General features: G+C 43.0%; 1 protein-coding gene and 1 long non-coding RNA gene across 2 annotated transcripts in view; one reads left to right on the forward strand and one right to left on the reverse strand.

Annotated features, from left to right (window-relative positions):
* Positions 1-270: 270 nt before the first annotated feature.
* On the forward strand, positions 271-8,276 carry LOC120037994. The gene is made up of 3 exons (XR_005474919.1): positions 271-431; positions 5,273-5,410; positions 8,039-8,276. It is a non-coding gene; the product is annotated as an uncharacterized LOC120037994 (long non-coding RNA).
* A 3,109-nt stretch (positions 8,277-11,385) lies between these two features.
* Positions 11,386-21,849, reverse strand: part of LOC120037992 (atrial natriuretic peptide receptor 2-like) — a 78,547-nt gene continuing 68,083 nt past the window's right edge. Inside the window, exons 21-24 of the mRNA XM_038983939.1 lie at positions 21,826-21,849; positions 20,713-20,804; positions 16,132-16,243; positions 11,386-11,969 (exon numbers count right to left, since the gene is read on the reverse strand). The exon at positions 21,826-21,849 is cut by the window's right edge and continues 75 nt beyond it. Of these exons, the coding sequence (XP_038839867.1) occupies positions 11,386-11,969; positions 16,132-16,243; positions 20,713-20,804; positions 21,826-21,849 (812 nt within the window). The remainder of the gene's footprint in view (positions 11,970-16,131; positions 16,244-20,712; positions 20,805-21,825) is intronic.

The following is a 21,849-nucleotide window of genomic DNA, read 5'->3' on the forward strand; positions in this document are numbered from 1 at the left end:
GGGATATTGGAGGACTTTCCGCAACCCTCTGGTTGCCAAGGAAGATAAAATATATTTTTTTGTCGATTCAATTACATCTACTTTTGTTGTTGTTGTTGGTATAAACTATTTAATCTTGTTTCATTACTATTAAACGTCCACATCTCATCTATAAATGGGACAATTGTCATGTAATCATTTCCCGTGCTAGTAGCTATTGTTATTGTCTTTTAATGCCCGTAATTCCGCCAGATGGCGCCAGAGTGAAGCTATTGACTGACAACAAGTGTGACCCCTCGGTTGTTTACAATCCGTGTTGTCATAGACATGGAAGCCAGCTAACCAGCTAGCCAGCTAACCGCAGCTAAACAAAACGTGGTTTGAGTCAATTTCTACCAAAATTGAAGATGATGAACATCAGCAACCGAGCATTGGATAGACTCTACTCTGTTGTGAGTAGTTTTTATGTTCCCCCGTAGCTGGTTGTTTTAGCCAACTGGTTGTGCTAACTAGCTAACTGCCAGGGATAATACTTCCAAAATGTGAGCTAGGTCTACATTTCAATAAGAAACGGTGAGCTGCCCTATTTATCTACACTACAGTACATAGCTAATCACATAACTCCCAACTGAACGTATCCAGACAGACAAGCTGTGGCCAATATGCAGGGTTGGCTAGGTTACTTTCTAAATGTCATCTGTTCTGTTCCCTGTCCAAAATTATAATCAGTAATTTAACTTTCGGATTAGCCAAACTCAGTAACGTAATCTGATTACATTCCGTTAGAAGAAGACACATGTATGTTACCAATTGAACGACATCGATTGCAGGATAAAACAATGTTGAAGTTTACATAGCTGGACATGTATGGATGTTAAATGTAACTTTATGGGTTGGTTATGTAGGCTTCTTCTAACCCACCGCTTTCTACTACATATAATAATACGATTCAATTATATCTTTACATTAAAAACCAACGTCTATCAGAATTACAGTCATTCCAATAAATGTTATACCCCATAATCTTCAAGAATAGGACTTGGAAATATAGAAGTATACATTAGCCAAATTGTTTTACCTGAGCATGACCCCCAAAACTAAGGATTTATAAGCCAGCCCTACTCTGTTGTTTATGATTTTGTCATGGAGGACTGACTGGGCTCATTGATTCCAGTTGGAAAATAAATGCTGTGCTCATGGAATGGCTTTGAGCACTACTGAAAAGTGCTATTTACATGTGATAAATGAATGCCATATGCTGCATTTACTATAGGCCTGTTATTGACCTTTTAGTTGATGACTCTTTGATATCTTGATAATATGCAGCTGTTTAAAGGGCAAATCCACAGATGAAACAATAACAAAACGGCTGCCCAGCCTCTGTTTTGGTAAACAGCTGAGGGATGGGCCTGGAGAAATGTAACCACTCTCAGATTAATAGACAGAGCTGTGGATGCAAGGACTGACCATCCATGATATCAACATTATAGTTATAACCATGTTATGAGGCTATACAGGACTGACCATCCATGATATCAACATTATACACTGCTCAAAAAAATAAAGGGAACACTTAAACAACACAATGTAACTCCAAGTCAATCACACTTCTGTGAAATCAAACTGTCCACTTAGGAAGCAACACTGATTGACAATAAATTTCACATGCTGTTGTGCAAATGGAATAGACAAAAGGTGGAAATTATAGGCAATTAGCAAGACACCCCCAAAAAAGGAGTGATTCTGCAGGTGGTGACCACAGACCACTTCTCAGTTCCTATGCTTCCTGGCTGATGTTTTGGTCACTTTTGAATGCTGGCGGTGCTCTCACTCTAGTGGTAGCATGAGACGGAGTCTACAACCCACACAAGTGGCTCAGGTAGTGCAGTTCATCCAGGATGGCACATCAATGCGAGCTGTGGCAAGAAGGTTTGCTGTGTCTGTCAGCGTAGTGTCCAGAGCATGGAGGCGCTACCAGGAGACAGGCCAGTACATCAGGAGACGTGGAGGAGGCCGTAGGAGGGCAACAACCCAGCAGCAGGACCGCTACCTCCGCCTTTGTGCAAGGAGGTGCACTGCCAGCGCCCTGCAAAATGACCTCCAGCAGGCCACTTGACTTGGAGTTACATTGTGTTGTTTAAGTGTTCCCTTTATTTTTTTGAGCAGTGTAGTTATAACCATGTTATGAGACTATACAGGACTGACCATCCATGATATCAACATAGTTATAACCATGTTATGAGGCTATACAGGACTGACCATCCATGATATCAACATTATAGTTATAACCATGTTATGAGGCTATACAGGACTGACCATCCATGATATCAACATTATAGTTATAACCATGTTATGAGACTATACAGGACTGACCATCCATGATATCAACATTATAGTTATAACCATGTTATGAGGCTATACAGGACTGACCATCCATGATATCAACATTATAGTTATAACCATTTTATGAGGCTATACAGGACTGACCATCCATGATATCAACATTATAGTTATAACCATGTTATGAGGCTATACAGGACTGACCATCCATGATATCAACATTATAGTTATAACCATGTTATGAGGCTATACAGGACTGACCATCCATGATATCAACATAGTTATAACCATGTTATGAGGCTATACAGGACGACCATCCATGATATCAACATTATAGTTATAACCATGTTATGAGGCTATACAGGACTGACCATCCATGATGTCAACATTATAGTTATAACCATGTTATGAGGCTATACAGGACTGACCATCCATGATATCAACATTATAGTTATAACCATGTTATGAGGCTATACAGGACTGACCATCCATGATATCAACATTATAGTTTTAACCATGTTATGAGGCTATACAGGACTGACCATCCATGATATCAACATAGTTATAACCATGTTATGAGGCTATACAGGACGACCATCCATGATATCAACATTATAGTTTTAACCATGTTATGAGACTATACAGGACTGACCATCCATGATATCAACATTATAGTTATAACCATGTTATGAGGCTATACAGGACTGACCATCCATGATATCAACATTATAGTTTTAACCATGTTATGAGGCTATACAGGACTGACCATCCATGATATCAACATAGTTATAACCATGTTATGAGGCTATACAGGACTGACCATCCATGATATCAACATTATAGTTTTAACCATGTTATGAGACTATACAGGACGGACCCTCCATGATATCAACATTATAGTTATAACCATGTTATGAGGCTATACAGGACTGACCATCCATGATATCAACATTATAGTTTTAATCATGTTATGAGGCTATACAGGACTGACCACCCATGATATCAACATTATAGTTTTAACCATGTTATGAGGCTACACAGGACTGACCATCCATGATATCAACATTATAGTTATAACCATGTTATGAGGCTATACAGGACTGACCATCCATGATATCAACATTATAGTTTTAACCATGTTATGAGGCTATACAGGATTGACCATCCATGATATCAACATTATAGTTATAACCATGTTATGAGGCTATACAGGACTGACCATCCATGATATCAACATTATAGTTATAACCATGTTATGAGGCTATACAGGACTGACCATCCATGATATCAACATTATAGTTATAACCATGTTATGAGGCTATACAGGACTGACCATCCATGATATCAACATTATAGTTTTAACCATGTTATGAGACTACACAGGACTGACCATCCATGATGTCAACATTATAGTTTTAACCATGTTATGAGGCTATACAGTATTTGTTTACATGTACAATGTTTACAAACGTTGTAAAACAAGCTTATATTTGGGGTTCTGATGGAGTGTGACAGTTGCTCATGGGGCATTTATAAACTATATTCTTCAACAATCAATGGTTATATGTCCAAAAATATATGTAGTAACTACAGATTGCCCCTTTTTAATTCTAGAAAAAGTGTGTGAGTTTGAGCATGTGTCCATTACGCCTATGGATTTTTTTTTATATCAGTACGAATTAGATTGAGCAATAAAAGCCCCACTTTTATTCAATAGGCTGGGATCTGCACTATGCAGCTGTTGGAAGAGCATATTTTTCACTGGCTGTCCACTGGTTTCAAAAACAATGATTGATAGGCCGATTCATCTTCTTGAATTCAACCATTATTGGGTTCAAATACACATTTAGATTTGTGAACAGCGCTATGTAGATATCAATAGTAAGTGATGTCCGTATCGCCGTAGACTACACCACTGCTGTCATCCTTACCTCCAAGTGTTTATTCAAGTTGGATAATCTTTGGATGCCGACAGCAGTCGCACCATTGGAAGACATAGCTCGGACTGTATCCTACAAAAGCTTATTCCTGCTCTTTTCCCACAATCCATCAAACACATTTGGTGTGTCATCATAGTGGTCTCTGATATCATAATGGTCTCTGAGATCATAATGGTCTCTGACATCATAGTGGTCTCTGTCATCATAGTGGTCTCTGACATCATAATGGTCTCTGACATCATAATGGTCTCTGACTTGTGGTCAGACTCACTCAGGTGGAACAAACTTAAACTTGTGCCTTTCTTCAATGCTGATTTCAATGTCATTAAGAAAATAACATTTTTCACAAACATCTTTCTGAATTTAAAAGTAATCCTCAAAGTAATAATCTAGTTTTTCAAAAGTAGCTGTAATCTGATTACAATATTTTAGCTGGTAACGTAATGGATTACAGTTACCGTTTTTTGTAATCACCAATATGTTTGAATACATTGTGAGTTTAGCTAACTAGCCTGGATGCCAGCTGGCTAACGTTATCTAGCTGGCAGTTTCAACACTGGCCAAAGTGGCCAACTCCCTCCCTGCCTCCCTCACTCACTCCCTCACTCCCTCACTCACTCACTCACTCACTCACTCACTCACTCACTCACTCACTCACTCACTCACTCACTCACTCACTCACTCACACACACACACACACTCACTCACTCACTCACTCACTCACTCACTCACTCACTCACTCACTCACTCACTCACTCACTCACTCACTCACTCACTCACTCACTCACTCACTCACACACACACACACACACACACACACACACACACAGAGTCAGTACCATAGCTTAGCTAGCTAGCTAAATTCTATGTCATCGTAACAATTTAGAAGTTAACCCCTGTAAACATAAGAGAGAGTACATTTAAATATTGTATATCTTTTTTGTTATTTAACCTATGTAAGGCTGTAAACATACTTAGTAAGTTGCTATAAATATTGTGTTGTTTGTTTCCAGCTCCTCCTGGCCGTAGTGGTACTATCGTGGACCTACGTCATCTATGGGAGTAGAATAGCAGCACTGAGACAGTTGGAGAAGAGACTCAACATCAAACTACCCAACTAAAGCACCAGCGGCTGGCTCAACTCCAATACAGTAAGATAACCCCGACTCGGAACACTAATAACTCAACTCCAATACAGTAAGATAACCCCGACTCAGAACACTAATAACTCAACTCCAATACAGTAAGATAACCCCGACTCAGGAAACTAATAACTCAACTCCAATACAGTAAGATAACCCCGACTCAGGAAACTAATAACTCAACTCCAATACAGTAAGATAACCCCGACTCAGAACACTAATAACTCAACTCCAATACAGTAAGATAACCCCGACTCAGAACACTAATAACTCAACTCCAATACAGTAAGATAACCCCGACTCGGAACACTAATAACTCAACTCCAATACAGTAAGATAACCCCGACTCGGAACACTAATAACTCAACTCCAATACAGTAAGATAACCCCGACTCAGAACACTAATAACTCAACTCCAATACAGTAAGATAACCCCGACTCGGAACACTAATAACTCAACTCCAATACAGTAAGATAACCCCGACTCGGAACACTAATAACTCAACTCCAATACAGTAAGATAACCCCGACTCGGAACACTAATAACTCAACTCCAATACAGTAAGATAACCCCGACTCGGAACACTAATAACTCAACTCCAATACAGTAAGATAACCCCGACTCGGAACACTAATAACTCAACTCCAATACAGTAAGATAACCCCGACTCGGAACACTAATAACTCAACTCCAATACAGTAAGATAACCCCGACTCGGAACACTAATAACTCAACTCCAATACAGTAAGATAACCCCGACTCGGAACACTAATAACTCAACTCCAATACAGTAAGATAACCCCGACTCGGAACACTAATAACTCAACTCCAATACAGTAAGATAACCCCGACTCGGAACACTAATAACTCAACTCCAATACAGTAAGATAACCCCGACTCGGAACACTAATAACTCAACTCCAATACAGTAAGATAACCCCGACTCGGAACACTAATAACTCAACTCCAATACAGTAAGATAACCCCGACTCGGAACACTAATAACTCAACTCCAATACAGTAAGATAACCCCGACTCGGAACACTAATAACTCAACTCCAATACAGTAAGATAACCCCGACTCGGAACACTAATAACTCAACTCCAATACAGTAAGATAACCCCGACTCGGAACACTAATAACTCAACTCCGATACAGTACGATAACCCCGACTCGGAACACTAATAACTCAACCCCGATACAGTAAGATAACCCCGACTCGGAACACTAATAACTCAACTCCAATACAGTAAGATAACCCCGACTCGGAACACTAATAACTCAACTCCAATACAGTAAGATAACCCCGACTCGGAACACTAATAACTCAACTCCGATACAGTAAGATAACCCCGACTCAGAACACTAATAACTCAACTCCGATACAGTAAGATAACCCTGACTCGGAACACTAATAACTCAACTCCAATACAGTAAGATAACCCCGGCTCGGAACACTAATAACTCAACTCCAATACAGTAAGATAACCCCGACTCGGAACACTAATAACTCAACCCCAATACAGTAAGATAACCCCGACTCAGAACACTAATAACTCAACTCCAATACAGTAAGATAACCCCGACTCAGAACACTAATAACTCAACTCCAATACAGTAAGATAACCCCGACTCGGAACACTAATAACTCAACTCCAATACAGTAAGATAACCCCGACTCAGAACACTAATAACTCAACTCCAATACAGTAAGATAACCCCGACTCAGAACACTAATAACTGAACTCCAATACAGTAAGATGACTCAGACTCAGGAAACTAATAACTCAACCCCAATACAGTAAGATAACCCCGACTCAGGAAACTAATAACTCAACTCCAATACAGTAAGATAACCCCGACTCGGAACACTAATAACTCAACTCCAATACAGTAAGATAACCCCGACTCAGGAAACTAATAACTCAACTCCAATACAGTAAGATGACTCAGACTCAGGACACTAACTAACAACTAAACTACTAACAGGAAGGTAACTCAGGACACTAACTAACAACTAAACTACTAACAGGAAGGTAACTCAGAACACTAACTAACAACTAAACTACTAACAGGAAGTTAACTCAGGACACTAACTAACAACTAAACTACTAACAGGAAGGTAACTCAGGACACTAACTAACAACTAAACTACTAACAGGAAGGTAACTCAGGACACTAACTAACAACTAAACTACTACCAGTAAGTTAACTAACTCCTGACCAAATAATTTGGTCTGTGGAGCCTATTCTTTCTGAGGATAGTATCCACTGTCGTCTTTCACCTTGTTGGACATAATCATCAAACTTACGGCACAAAACTTAACCTCTGCACTGGCATTAGGCTACTGAACTCCTACAGTAAGGTGTGACCCCAATCTCCACCTGGACTCTCTCTCCTTACCAACTTCTGTTCGTATTCTCTGAGGACATCCTCTGTCTCTTCATCACTTTGACATGTCTACGTTCTGAATATTTCAGTTGTCGTCCCAGCTAATAAGATGCGAATGTTTGTTTGTTTGTTTGCGTTTTTATGAATATTCTACACATGTATTTGTTTAACTACCCTCTGTCGATTTATGACTTCACAAAACAATGAATTAAACTCATATCAATCCCTCATTTCCCCCCACAGCTGAAGTCTTCAGTTATGAATACCGTGGACATTCCCAAGACTAAGTCAAGGACCCTGGACCAGTCTCCATCCCTACTATGATGAAGTCTGTCTTTACTGACCAGCTGCTCTTTCAGACTCATTTATACACCACCATGCTGAATGCTTTTTGTTTTACCATGTTAGTTTGTCTTAGATGTGAGTCATATTTTTCATATTGTGCAAAATGATTTTTATTAAAAAAAATGGAAAAAACTAAGAGCTTCCAATAGTGTCTTCCCTTAAAATCAAACCACTTCCTCTGACGGTGTTGTCCTGAGGAGAACCTTCCTCTGGCTGTGTTGTTGTGAGGAGAACCTTCCTCTGGCTGTGTTGTTGTGAGGAGAACCTTCCTCTGGCTGTGTGTTGTTGTGAGGAGAACCTTCCTCTGGCTGTGTGTTGTTGTGAGGAGAACCTTCCTCTGGCTGTGTTGTTGTGAGGAGAACCTTCTTCTGGCTGTGTGTTGTTGTGAGGAGAACCTTCCTCTGAAGGTGTTGTCCTGAGGAGAACCTTCCTCTGGCTGTGTTGTCCTGAGGAGAACCTTCCTCTGACGGTGTTGTCCTGAGGAGAACCTTCCTCTGACGGTGTTGTCCTGAGGAGAACCTTCCTCTGACGGTGTTGTCCTGAGGAGAACCTTCCTCTGGCTGTGTGTTGTTGTGAGGAGAACCTTCCTCTGAAGGTGTTGTCCTGAGGAGAACCTTCCTCTGGCTGTGTTGTCCTGAGGAGAACCTTCCTCTGGCTGTGTTGTCCTGAGGAGAACCTTCCTCTGACGGTGTTGTCCTGAGGAGAACCTTCCTCTGACGGTGTTGTCCTGAGGAGAACCTTCCTCTGGCTGTGTGTTGTTGTGAGGAGAACCTTCCTCTGAAGGTGTTGTTCTGAGGAGTGTGTTTTTATTGGTTTGAGGAGGGATTGAATAGAATGCAGCTGGTAGCTTTTGACTGCGGTTATTGATAAAAACGATAATACAATCTAAACAATGAAGCTAACATGGCCATAGATACCAGAGGTTTGTTTCCCTCAGCCTGTGGATAAGGTTGATCTATAGCTGACAGGGTCAGTGTGGTTGTAAAGTGTAGCGTGTTTAAAGGGCCAGTTACCTCGGTGACCCACGTCACTGATATCCTTCTGTCTCTAACAAAGACGTTTTGGTTGTCAGGAAATAAAAACCTGCTTTGAAAGCAGCAGCAGCAGCAGCAGCAGCAACCAAACACCGCTTTTAAATGTGTTCCGTACCTGAATGTTGTGGTAGTGACACGCAGACACACACACACACACACACACATACACATACATACACACGCAGACACACACACACACACATACACACGCAGACACACACACGCACACACACACACTCCATACACACTTCACACACACACACACACACACACATACACACACACGCACACACACACACTCCATACACACTTCACACACACACACACTCACACTCACACTCCACACACACACTCCACTTCACACACACACACACACACTCCAGGTGGCCCCCTGCTCTTTGATGTGTCTGGATGTCTGATATGTAGAGGACCACTAATGAAATGGGTGAAGGGGACATGAGAGAGATGGATGAGAGAGCGTCTCTATTGTCCTCTTCGGTGCATACGCATTTAATTAACCAAAACACTTCAAAACACATCCCGGGGCTCATCCCAAATGGAACCCTATTCCCTATATACACTGCTCAAAAAAATAAAGGGAACACTTAGGTAGCCTGACTGCCATTAGGTACCGAGATGAGATCCTCAGACCCCTTGTGAGACCATATGCTGACACATGCACATTTGTGGCCTGCTGGAGGTCATTTTGCAGGGCTCTGGCAGTGCTCCTCCTTGCACAAAGGCGGAGGTAGCGGTCCTGCTGCTGGGTTGTATAATTTCCACCTTTTGTCTATTCCATTTGCACAACAGCATGTGAAATGTATTGTCAATCAGTGTTGCTTCCTAAGTGGACAGTTTGATTTCACAGAAGTGTGATTGACTTGGAGTTACAATGTGTTGTTTAAGTGTTCCTTTTATTTTTTTTGAGCAGTGTATATAGGGTACACTACTATAGACCCTATTCCCTATATAGTGCACTACTTTAGACCAGAGTCCTATGTAGAGCCCCATGTAGAGCCCTATGTAGAGTCCTATGTAGAGCCCTATGTAGAACCCTATGTAGAGTCCTATGTAGAGCCCTATGTAGAGTCCCATGTAGAACCCTATGTAGAGTCCCATGTAGAGTCCCATGTAGAGTCCCATGTAGAGTCCCATGTAGAACCCTATGTAGAGTCCTATGTAGAGTCCTATGTAGAGTCCTATGTAGAACCCCATGTAGAGTCCTATGTAGAGTCCCATGTAGAGTCCCATACAGAGTCCTATGTAGAGTCCCATGTAGAACCCTATGTAGAGTCCTATGTAGAACCCTATGTAGAGTCCTATGTAGAACCCTATGTAGAGTCCTATGTAGAGTCCTATGTAGAACCCTATGTAGAGTCCCATGTAGAACCCTATGTAGAACCCTATGTAGAGTCCTATGTAGAACCCTATGTAGAACCCTATGTAGAACCCTATGTAGAGTCCTATGTAGAGTCCTATGTAGAACCCTATGTAGAGTCCTATGTAGAACCCTATGTAGAGTCCTATGTAGAACCCTATGTAGAGTCCTATGTAGAACCCTATGTAGAGTCCCATGTAGAGTCCCATGTAGAGTCCTATGTAGAGTCCCATGTAGAGTCCTATGTAGAGTCCTATGTAGAGTCCTATGTAGAGTCCTATGTAGAGTCCTATGTAGAGTCCTATGTAGAACCCTATGTAGAACCCTATGTAGAGTCCCATGTAGAGTCCCATGTAGAGTCCCATGTAGAACCCTATGTAGAGTCCCATGTAGAGTCCCATGTAGAACCCTATGTAGAGTCCCATGTAGAGTCCCATGTAGAACCCTATGTAGAGTCCCATGTAGAGTCCCATGTAGAGTCCCATGTAGAACCCTATGTAGAGTCCTATGTAGAACCCTATGTAGAGTCCTATGTAGAGTCCTATGTAGAGTCCCATGTAGAACCCTATGTAGAGTCCCATGTAGAACCCTATGTAGAGTCCCATGTAGAACCCTATGTAGAGTCCCATGTAGAGTCCTATGTAGAGTCCCATGTAGAGTCCCATGTAGAACCCTATGTAGAACCCTATGTAGAGTCCTATGTAGCACCCTATGTAGAGTCCCATGTAGAGTCCCATGTAGAGTCCCATGTAGAACCCTATGTAGAGTCCCATGTAGAACCCTATGTAGAGTCCCATGTAGAACCCTATGTAGAGTCCCATGTAGAACCCTATTTAGAGTCCTATGTAGAGTCCTATGTAGAGTCCCATGTAGAACCCTATGTAGAACCCTATGTAGAGTCCCATGTAGAACCCTATGTAGAGTCCCATGTAGAACCCTATGTAGAACCCTATGTAGAGTCCCATGTAGAACCCTATGTAGAACCCTATGTAGAGTCCCATGTAGAGTCCCATGTAGAACCCTATGTAGAGTCCCATGTAGAACCCTATGTAGAGTCCTATGTAGAACCCTATGTAGAGTCCCATGTAGAGCCCCATGTAGAGCCCTATGTAGAGCCCTATGTAGAGTCCCATGTAGAGTCCTATGTAGAACCCTATGTAGAGTCCCATGTAGAGTCCCATGTAGAGCCCCATGTAGAGCCCTATGTAGAGTCCCATGTAGAACCCCATGTAGAACCCTATGTAGAGTCCCATGTAGAACCCTATGTAGAACCCTATGTAGAGTCCCATGTAGAGCCCCATGTAGAACCCTATGTAGAGTCCCATGTAGAACCCTATGTAGAGTCCTATGTAGAACCCTATGTAGAGTCCCATGTAGAGCCCTATGTAGAGCCCTATGTAGAGTCCCATGTAGTGTCCTATGGACCGTGGTCAAAGCAGCACTCTATGTAGGGACTGGGGAGCCGTTTGAGACACATCCCTGGACCCCTTCTGGTCCTCTAATCTCAACGTCTAAAGGATTTATAAATAATTACAACAACCTCTAACACACACTGGACAACTCTCTCTCTATCTCTCTCTTCCTCTCCCCCTGCTCTCTCTCTATCTCTCTCTCTTCCTCTCCCCCTTCTCTCTCTCTCTATCTCTCTCTTCCTCTCCCCCTGCTCTCTCTCTATCTCTCTCTCTTCCTCTCCCCCTTCTCTCTCTCTCTTCCTCTCTCTCTCTCCCCCTATCTCTCTCTTCCTCTCCCCCTATCTCTCTCTTCCTCTCCCCCCTCTCTCTCTCTCTCTCTCTCTCTCTTCCTCTCCCCCTCTCTCTCTCTCTCTCTCTCTCTTCCTCTCTCCCCCTGCTCTCTCTCTCTCTCTCTCTCTTCCTCTTCCTCCTTCTCTCTCGCTCTCTCTCTCTCTCTTCCTCTCCCCCCTCTCTCTCTCTCTTCCTCTTCCTCTTCCTCCTTCTCTGTCTCTCTCTCTCTTCCTCTCCCCCCTTCTCTCTCTCGATCTCTCTCTCTTCCTCTCCCCCTCTCTCTCTCTCTCTCTCTTCATCTCTACCTCTCCCCCCTTCTCTCTCGCTCTCTCTGTCTCTCTCTCTCTCTTCCCCCCCCCCCCTCTCTCTCTCTCTCTCTTCATCTCTACCTCTCTCTCTCTCTATCTTCATCTCTTCCTCTCCCCCCTTCTCTCTCGCTCTCTCTCTCTCTCTCTCCCCCCCCCCCCCCTCTCTCTCTTCCTCTCCCCCCTTCTCTCTCTCTCTCTCTTCCCCTCCCCCCCCCTCTCTCTCTCTCTCTCTTCCTCTCCCCCCTTCTCTCTCTCTCTCTCTTCCTCTTCCTCCTTCTCTATCTCTCTCTCTCTTCCTCTCCCCCCTTCTCTCTCTCGATCTCTCTCTCTTCCTCTCCCCCTCTCTCTCTCTCTCTCTCTTCATCTCTACCTCTCCCCCCTTCTCTCTCGCTCTCTCTGTCTCTCTCTCTCTCTTCCCCCCCCCCCTCTCTCTCTCTCTCTCTTCATCTCTACCTCTCTCTCTCTCTATCTTCATCTCTTCCTCTCCCCCCTTCTCTCTCGCTCTCTCTCTCTCTCTCTTCCCCCCCCCCCTCTCTCTCTCTCTCTTCCTCTCCCCCCTTCTCTCTCTCTCTCTCTTCCCCCCCCCCCCTCTCTCTCTCTCTCTCTTCCTCTCCCCCCTTCTCTCTCTCTCTCTCTTCCCCCCCCCCCCCTCTCTCTCTCTCTCTCTTCCTCTCCCCCCTTCTCTCTCTCTCTCTCTCTTCCCCCCCCCCCCCCCCCTCTCTCTCTCTCTCTTCATCTCTTCCTCTCTGTCTCTTAATCAGTGCTGTAGTGTTGTTAATTAGTGGACTGTGTTTGAGTGTTTATAGTCCTCTGAATGACATAAACACATTATGTTTTCTACACTCTTATATGCATTGATTAGTTCATATTTCAAACCGATTTGGACTTTGAATATGAACGACAACGGCCACTGCTGCTCAGGCTAGTAGTTTAGACTAGTAGAGTAGACTAGTAGTTTAGACTAGTATAGTAGACTACTAGTAGAGTAGACTAGTATAGTAGGCTGGTAGAGTAGACTAGTAGAGTAGGCTAGTAGAGTAGACTGGTAGAGTAGACTAGTAGAGTAGACTAGTATAGTATAGTAGACTAGTATAGTAGACTAGTAGAGTAGACTAGTAGAGTAGACTAGTAGAGTAGACTAGTAGAGTAGACTGGTAGAGTAGACTAGTAGAGTAGACTAATAGAGTAGACTAGTATAGTATACTAGTAGAGTATACTAGTAGAGTATACTAGTAGAGTATACTAGTAGAGTATACTAGTAGAGTAGACTAGTAGAGTAGACTAGTAGAGTATACTAGTAGAGTAGACTAGTAGAGTAGGCTAGTAGAGTAGACTGGTAGAGTAGGCTAGTAGAGTAGACTGGTAGAGTAGACTGGTAGAGTAGACTGGTAGAGTAGACTAGTATAGTATACTAGTAGAGTAGACTAGTAGAGTATACTAGTAGAGTAGACTAGTAGAGTATACTAGTAGAGTAGACTAGTAGAGTAGACTAGTAGAGTATACTAGTAGAGTAGACTAGTAGAGTAGACTAGTAGAGTAGACTGTATACTAGTAGAGTAGACTAGTAGAGTAGACTATTCGAGTAGACTATTCGAGTAGACTATTCGAGTAGACTATTCGAGTAGACGAGTAGTTTAGACTAGTAGAGTAGACTAGTAGAGTAGACTAGTAGAGTAGACTAGTAGAGTAGACTAGTAGAGTAGACTGTAGAGTAGAGTATGCATGGACCATAGGACCGACAGCCAGACAGACAGAACGACAAACAGACGGACAGACAGACAGACAGAACGACAAACAGACGGACAGACAGACAGACAGACAGACAGACAGACAGACAGACAGACAGACAGACAGAACAACAGACCGACAGCCAGACAGACCGAAGGACAAACAGATGGACCGACGGACAGACAGACAGACAGACAGACAGAACAACAAACAGACGGACAGCCAGACAGACCGAAGGACAAACAGATGGACCGACGGACAGACAGACAGACGGACAGACAGACAGGATGTATTGTTCTGTTCCGAACCGCAGGAGTCTTTCTGCAGCTGCAGCCGTCAGCTCTAAAATAGAGAAGAAGACAATCCCTTCAGACAGACACTTAGTAGGAGAAGCCCTCCCATACTGTTGAAGCAGATAGGAGGACTGGGGGGAAAGAGAGAGTTGGGAGACTGAGGGAGAAATGGAGAGGAGAAGAGGGAGACTGAGGGAGAAATGTAGAGGAGAAGAGGGAGACTGAGGGAGAAATAGAGAGATGAAGAGGGAGAAATGGAGAGAGGGATAGAGATGAAGAGGGAGAAATGGAGAGAGGGATAGAGATGAAGAGGGTGGGTGTGGGGAAATTCAGGCAGGACCTGAGGAGTGTGTGTGTATGTGTTTGTTTACCTCTGCAGCAGATGGTCAAGCAGTTCCGCTCATGGGTAGAGACGATGTGAAGAGTTAGGACTAACAACTACTTTAGATAACTTGTTTTGTGTGTGTGTGTGTGTGCGTGCGTGCGTGCGTGCGTGCGTGCGTGCGTGCGTGCGTGCGTGCGTGCGTGTGTGTGTGTGTGTGTGAAACCAATCCCCATCACTCAGAACTCCTTCATACTGATTCAATAATGATGTTTATTTATATCAGCGTCATCATACCATCGAACAACTAAATTCAAATACTTTAAAACATTTAAACTTTGTCACTAAATAAACACACATTTAATTGATTGAACTCAATATTATACTTTTTGAAAAACAGCTGTCTAGATATTTAACATCTTATAAGACAAAGACAATTAAACACTATAGATACAATACACCAACATGGATAGGAAGTGTTAACAGACACTATAGATACAATACACCAACATGGATAGGAAGTGTTAGCAGACACTATAGATACAATACACCAACATGGATAGGAAGTGTTAACAGACACTATAGATACAATACTCCAACATGGACAGGAAGTGTTAGCAGACACTATAGATACAATACACCAACATGGATAGGAAGTGTTAGCAGACACACTATAGATACAATACACCAACATGGATAGGAAGTGTTAACAGACACTATAGATACAATACACCAACATGGATAGGAAGTGTTAGCAGACACTATAGATACAATACACCAACATGGATAGGAAGTGTTAGCAGACACACTATAGATACAATACACCAACATGGACAGGAAGTGTTAACAGACACTATAGATACAATACACCAACATGGATAGGAAGTGTTAACAGACACTATAGATACAATACACCAACATGGATAGGAAGTGTTAACAGACACACTATAGATACAATACACCAACATGGATAGGAAGTGTTAGCAGACACTATAGATAGGATTCATTTATAAGAGTACACAACAGTGGAAAGGGTTAGAGGTCAGAGGTCAAGCTGAGTCCTGCAGCAGGTCGTGGTTGAGGAGCCCAGGGATTGAGGCGTACATCTCTTTCTCTCTGTCTCTCTCTCCCGTCCTCTCTCTTCTCTCCATCTCTCTTTCTCTGTCCGTGTCGAGCACAGACATACTGGATGCAGGCTTCCTGCTGGCCACCTTAGTGCTGGGGTCCTTAATGGGGTCCTTACTGGGCTGGAGAGGCAGCTTCCCTTCCAACCAATGGGTTACCATGTCCCCTTTACCCTGAAGAGATAGGTTAGGGGTCAGAGGTTAGAGGACAAGGTTGAGAGAGGTTAGGGGGAAGTGGTTACAGGTCAAGGTTGAGAGAGGTTAGGGGTCAGCGGTTAGACGTTAATGTTGAGAGAGGTTAGGGGTCAGAGGTTAGAAGTAAAGGTTGAGAGAGGTTAGGGGTCAGGGGTTAGAAGTAAAGGTTGAGAGAGGTTAGGGTCAGAGGTTAGAAGTAAAGTTTGAGAGAGGTTAGGGGTCAGCGGTTAGACGTTAAGGTTGAGAGAGGTTAGGGGTCAGAGATTAGAAGTAAAGGTTGAGAGAGGTCAGGGGTTAGAAGTAAAGGTTGAGAGAGGTTAGGGGTCAGCGGTTAGACGTTAAGGTTGAGAGAGGTTAGGGGTCAGAGATTAGAAGTAAAGGTTGAGAGAGGTTAGGGGTCAGGGGTTAGAGGTCAAGGTTGAGAGAGGTTAGGGGTCAGGGGTTAGAAGTAAAGGTTGAGAGAGGTTAGGGGTCAGGGGTTAGAAGTAAAGGTTGAGAGAGGTTAGGGGTCAGGGGTTAGAGGTCAAGGTTGAGAGAGGTTAGGGGTCAGAGGTCAAGGTTGAGAGAGGTTAGGGGTCAGGGGTTAGAAGTAAAGGTTGAGAGAGGTTAAGGGTCAGGGGTTAGAAGTAAAGGTTGAGAGAGGTTAGGGGTCAGGGGTTAGAGGTCAAGGTTGAGAGAGGTTAGGGGTCAGGGGTTAGAGGTCAAGGTTGAGAGAGGTTAGGGGTCAGTGGTTACAGGTCAATCTGAAATCTATTAAATAAAACAATTTCATCATCAATCTACCCCATAATGACAAAGTGAAAACAGTTTTATTTAAAAAAAAATGCAAATGTATAAAATATTTAAAACATAAATACTGTATTTGCATAAGTATTCAGACCCTTTGCTATGAGACTCGAAATTGAGCTCCTGTGCATCCTGTCTCCATTGATCATCCTTGATGTTTCTACAACTTGATTGCTCAGCTCAGTTGTCCTGAGTCTGCACAACTCTGCCAGGACCCACGATCAAGGGAGACCCTCAAGTGTTTTAATACTAAATCTCTTGACACAATGATGAAAACAATCATGGCCTCTAAACCTTCAAGCTGCATACTGGACCCTTTTCCAACTAAACTACTTAAAGAGCTGCTTCCTGTGCTTGGCCCACCTATGTGACAAACAATTTATACGAAATGCTTCAGTCTGGTTTTAGACCCCATCATAGCACTGAGACTGCACTTGTGAAGGTGGTAAATTACCTTTTAATGGCGTCAGACCGAGGCTCTGCATCTGTCCTCGTGCTCCTAGAACTTAGTGCTGCTTTTGATACCATCGATCACCACATTCTTTTGGAGAGATTGGAAACCCACATTGGTCTACACGGACAAATTCTGGCCTGGTTTAGATTTTATCTGTCGGAAAGATATCAGTTTGTCTCTGTGGATGGTTTGTCCTCTGACAAATCAACTGTATATTTCGGTGTTCCTCAAGGCTCTGTTTTAGGACCACTATTGTTCTCACTATATATTTTACCTCTTGGGGATGACATTCGAAAACATGTTAACTTTCACTGCTATGCGGATGACACACAGCTGTACATTTCAATGAAACATGGTGAAGTCCCAAAATTGCCCTCCCTAGAAGCCTGTGTTTCAGACATAAGGAAGTGGATGGCTGCAAACGTTCTACTTTTAAACTCGGACAAAACAGAGATGCTTGTTCTAGGTCCCAAGAACCAAAGAGATCTTCTGTTGAATCTGACAATTAATCTTGATGGTTGTACAGTCGTCTCAAATAAAACAGCGAAGGACCTTGACGTTACTCTGGACCCTGATCTCTCTTTTGACGAACATATCAAGACTGTTTTAAGGACAGCTTTTTTCCATCTATGTAACATTGCAAAAATCAGAAACTTTCTGTCCAAAAATGCTGAAAAATGAATCCATGCTATTGTCACTGCTAGGTTAGACTACTGCAATGCTCTACTTTCCGGCTACCAGGATAAAGCACTAAATAAACTTCAGTTAGTGCTAAACACGGTTGCTAGAATCCTGACTAGAACCAAAACATGTGATCATATTACTCCAGTGCTAGCCTCCCTACACTGGCTTCCTGTTAAGGCAAGGGCTAATTTCAAGGTTTTACTGCTAACCTACAAAGCATTACATGGGCTTGCTCCTACCTATCTTTCCGGTTTGGTCCTACCGTACATACCTACATGTACACTACGGTCACAAGACGCAGGCCTCCTTACTGTCCCCAGAATTTCTAAGCAAACAGCTGGAGGCAGGGCTTTCTCCTATAGAGCTCCATTTTTATAGAATGGTCTGCCTATCCATGTGAGAGACGCAGACTCGGTCTCGACCTTTAAGTCTTTATTGAAGACTCATATCTTCAGTAGGTCCTATGATTGAGTGTAGTCTGGCCTAGGAGTGTGAAGGTGAACGGAAAGGCACTGGAGCAACGAAGCGCCCTTGCTGTCTGCTTCTACACCTGCATTGCTTGCTGTTTGGGATTTTAGGCTGGGTTTCTGTACAGCACTTTGTGACATCAGCTGATGTAAGAAGGGCTTTATAAATACATTTGATTGATTGGAGTCCACCTGTGCTAAATTCAATTGATTGGACATGATTTGGAAAGGCACACACCTGTCTATATAAGGTCCCACAGTGACAGTGCATGTCAGAGCAAAAACCAAACCATGAGGTCGAAGGAATTGTTTGTAGAGCTCCGAGACAGGATTGTGTCGAGGCACAGATCTGGGGAAGGGTACCAAAAAATGCCTGCTGCATTGAAGGTCCCCAAGAACACAGTGGTCTCCATCATTCTTCAATGGAAGAAGTTTGGAACCTCCAAGACTCTTCCTAGAGCTGGTTGCCCGGCCAAACAATCAGGGGAGAAGGGCCTTGGTCATGGAGGTGACCAAGAACCAGATGGTCACTCTGACAGAGCTCCAGAGTTCCTCTGTGGAGATGGGAGAAACTTCCAGAAGGACAACCATCTCTGCAGCACTCCACTAATCAGGCCTTTATGGTAGAGTGGCCAGACGGAAGCCACTCCTCAGTAAAAGGCACATGACAGACAGCTTGGAGTTTGCCAAAAGGCACCTAAAAGACTCTCAGACCATGAGAAACAAGATTCTCTGGTCTGATGAAACCAAGATTGAACTCCCTGTCCTGAATGCCAAGCGTCACATCTGGAGGAAACCTGACACCATCTCTATGTTGAAGCATGGTGGTGGCAGCATCATGCTGTGGGCATGTTTTTCAGCAGTAGGGACTGGGAGACTATCCCCAAGCTGACAAGGTAAAAATCTGTCATTCTGCCCTGAACAAGGCAGTTAACCCACTGTTCCCCAGGCCGTTGTTGTAAATAAGAATTTGTTCCTAACTGACTTGCCTAGTTATATATAGGTTAAATAAAAAAAGACTAGTCAGGATCGATGCAATGATGATCGGAGCAAAGTACAGAGAGATCCTTGATGAAAAAATGCTCCAGAGCGTTTAGGACCTCAGGCTGGGTAGAAGGTTTACCATCCAACAGGACAACTACCCTAAACACACAGCCAAGACAACGCAGGAGTGGCTTCGGGACAAGTCTCTGAATGTCCTTGAGTGGCCCTGCCAGAGCCCGGACTTGAACCTGATTGAACATCTCTGGAGAGACCTTAAAGTAGCTCTGCAGCAACGCTCCCACTCCAACCTGACAGAGCTTGAGAGGATCTGCAGAGAAGAATGGGAGAAACTCCCCAAATACAGGTGTGCCAAGCTTGTAGTGTCATACCCAAGAAGACTCGAGGCTGTAATCGCTGCCAAAGGTGCTTCAACAAAGTACTGAATAAAGGGTCTGAATACTTATGCAAATGAAATATTTCAATTTTTTAAATTTGTAATACATTTGCAAAACATTTCTAAAAACCTATTTTTGCTTTGTCATTAAGTGGTATTGTGTGTAGATTGATGAGGGAAAAAACTATTTAATAAATTTTAGAACAAGGCTGTAACGTAACAAAATGTTTAAAAAGTCAATGGGTCTGAATACTTTCCCGAATGCAGTGCATGTATCCTGTATGTATCCTGTATGTATCCTGTATGTATCCTGTATGTATCCTGTATGTATCCTGTATATATCCTGTATGTATCCTGTATATATCCTGTATGTATCCTGTATGTATCCTGTATATATCCTGTATGTATCCTGTATGTATCCTGTATATATCCTGTATGTATCCTGTATATATCCTGTATGTATCCTGTATGTATCCTGTATGTATCCTGTATGTATCCTGTATGTATCCTGTATATATCCTGTATGTATCCTGTATGTATCCTGTATATATCCTGTATGTATCCTGTATGTATCCTGTATATATCCTGTATGTATCCTGTATATATCCTGTATGTATCCTGTATGTATCCTGTATGTATCCTGTATGTATCCTGTATGTATCCTGTATATAGAACACACCTTGACTTGCAGCATCCCTCTACATTGCAGCAGGTATCCTCCTATCTCCTCTAGGAGGTAGAATGTACTGGAGCTGACCTGAATCTTCAGGGCTGTATGGGGAGAGACCAACCACTTCCTTAGCATTAGCTTCTACAGTCACTGCCATAGAGATACTATGGTACCAGTGGAATTACTTCCTTAGCATTAGCTTCTACAGTCACTGCCATAGAGATACTATGGTACCAGTGGAAACACTTCTTTAGCATTAGCTTCCACTTTCACAGTGATAGAGATCGTCTATTTACTTTTATAAACTGGGTAGTTCGAGCTCTGAATGCTGATTGGCTAACAGCCGTGGTATATCAGACCGTATACCACGGGTATTACGAAACACGTATTTTTACTGCTCTATTTACGTTGGTAACCAGTTTATAATAGCAATAAAGCACCTCAGGGGTTTGTGGTATATGGCTAATATACCACGGCTAAGGGTTGTATCCAGGCACTCCGCGTTGGGTCGTGCTTCAGAACAGCTCTTTGCCGTGGTATATTGGTCATATACCACACCCACTTTTGCCTTATTGCTTAAATAAACCATCTCTGAGACTGTATTGTTCCTGTGGAAGTACTTCCTTAGCATTAGCATCAACTCTCACTGTATTGTCACTGTGGAATCACTTCCTTAGCATTACCATCTAAAGTCACCATGGAAAAACACTTAAAGATCCTATGTTCCCTGTCGGAACTCTTCCTTAGCATTAGCATCAACTCTCATTGCCATAAAGATCCTATGTTCCCTGTGGGAACTCTTCCTTAGCATTAGCTTCTGCCATCACTGCCATAAAGATCCTATGTTCCCTGTGGGAACTCTTCCTTAGCATTAGCATCAACTCTCACTGCCATAAAGATCCTATGTTCCCTGTGGGAACTCTTCCTTAGCATTAGCATCAACTCTCACTGCCATAAAGATCCTATGTTCCCTGTGGGAACTCTTCCTTAGCATTAGCTTCTGCCATCACTGCCATAAAGATCCTATATTCCCTGTGGGAACTCTTCCTTAGCATTAGCTTCTGCCATCACTGCCATAAAGATCCTATGTTCCCTGTGGGAACACTTCCTTAGCATGATTACCCTCGCTGGTGGACTCCATCCTAG

Source organism: Salvelinus namaycush, unplaced genomic scaffold (assembly GCF_016432855.1).
Source record: "Salvelinus namaycush isolate Seneca unplaced genomic scaffold, SaNama_1.0 Scaffold201, whole genome shotgun sequence".
Taxonomy (NCBI): domain Eukaryota; kingdom Metazoa; phylum Chordata; class Actinopteri; order Salmoniformes; family Salmonidae; genus Salvelinus; species Salvelinus namaycush.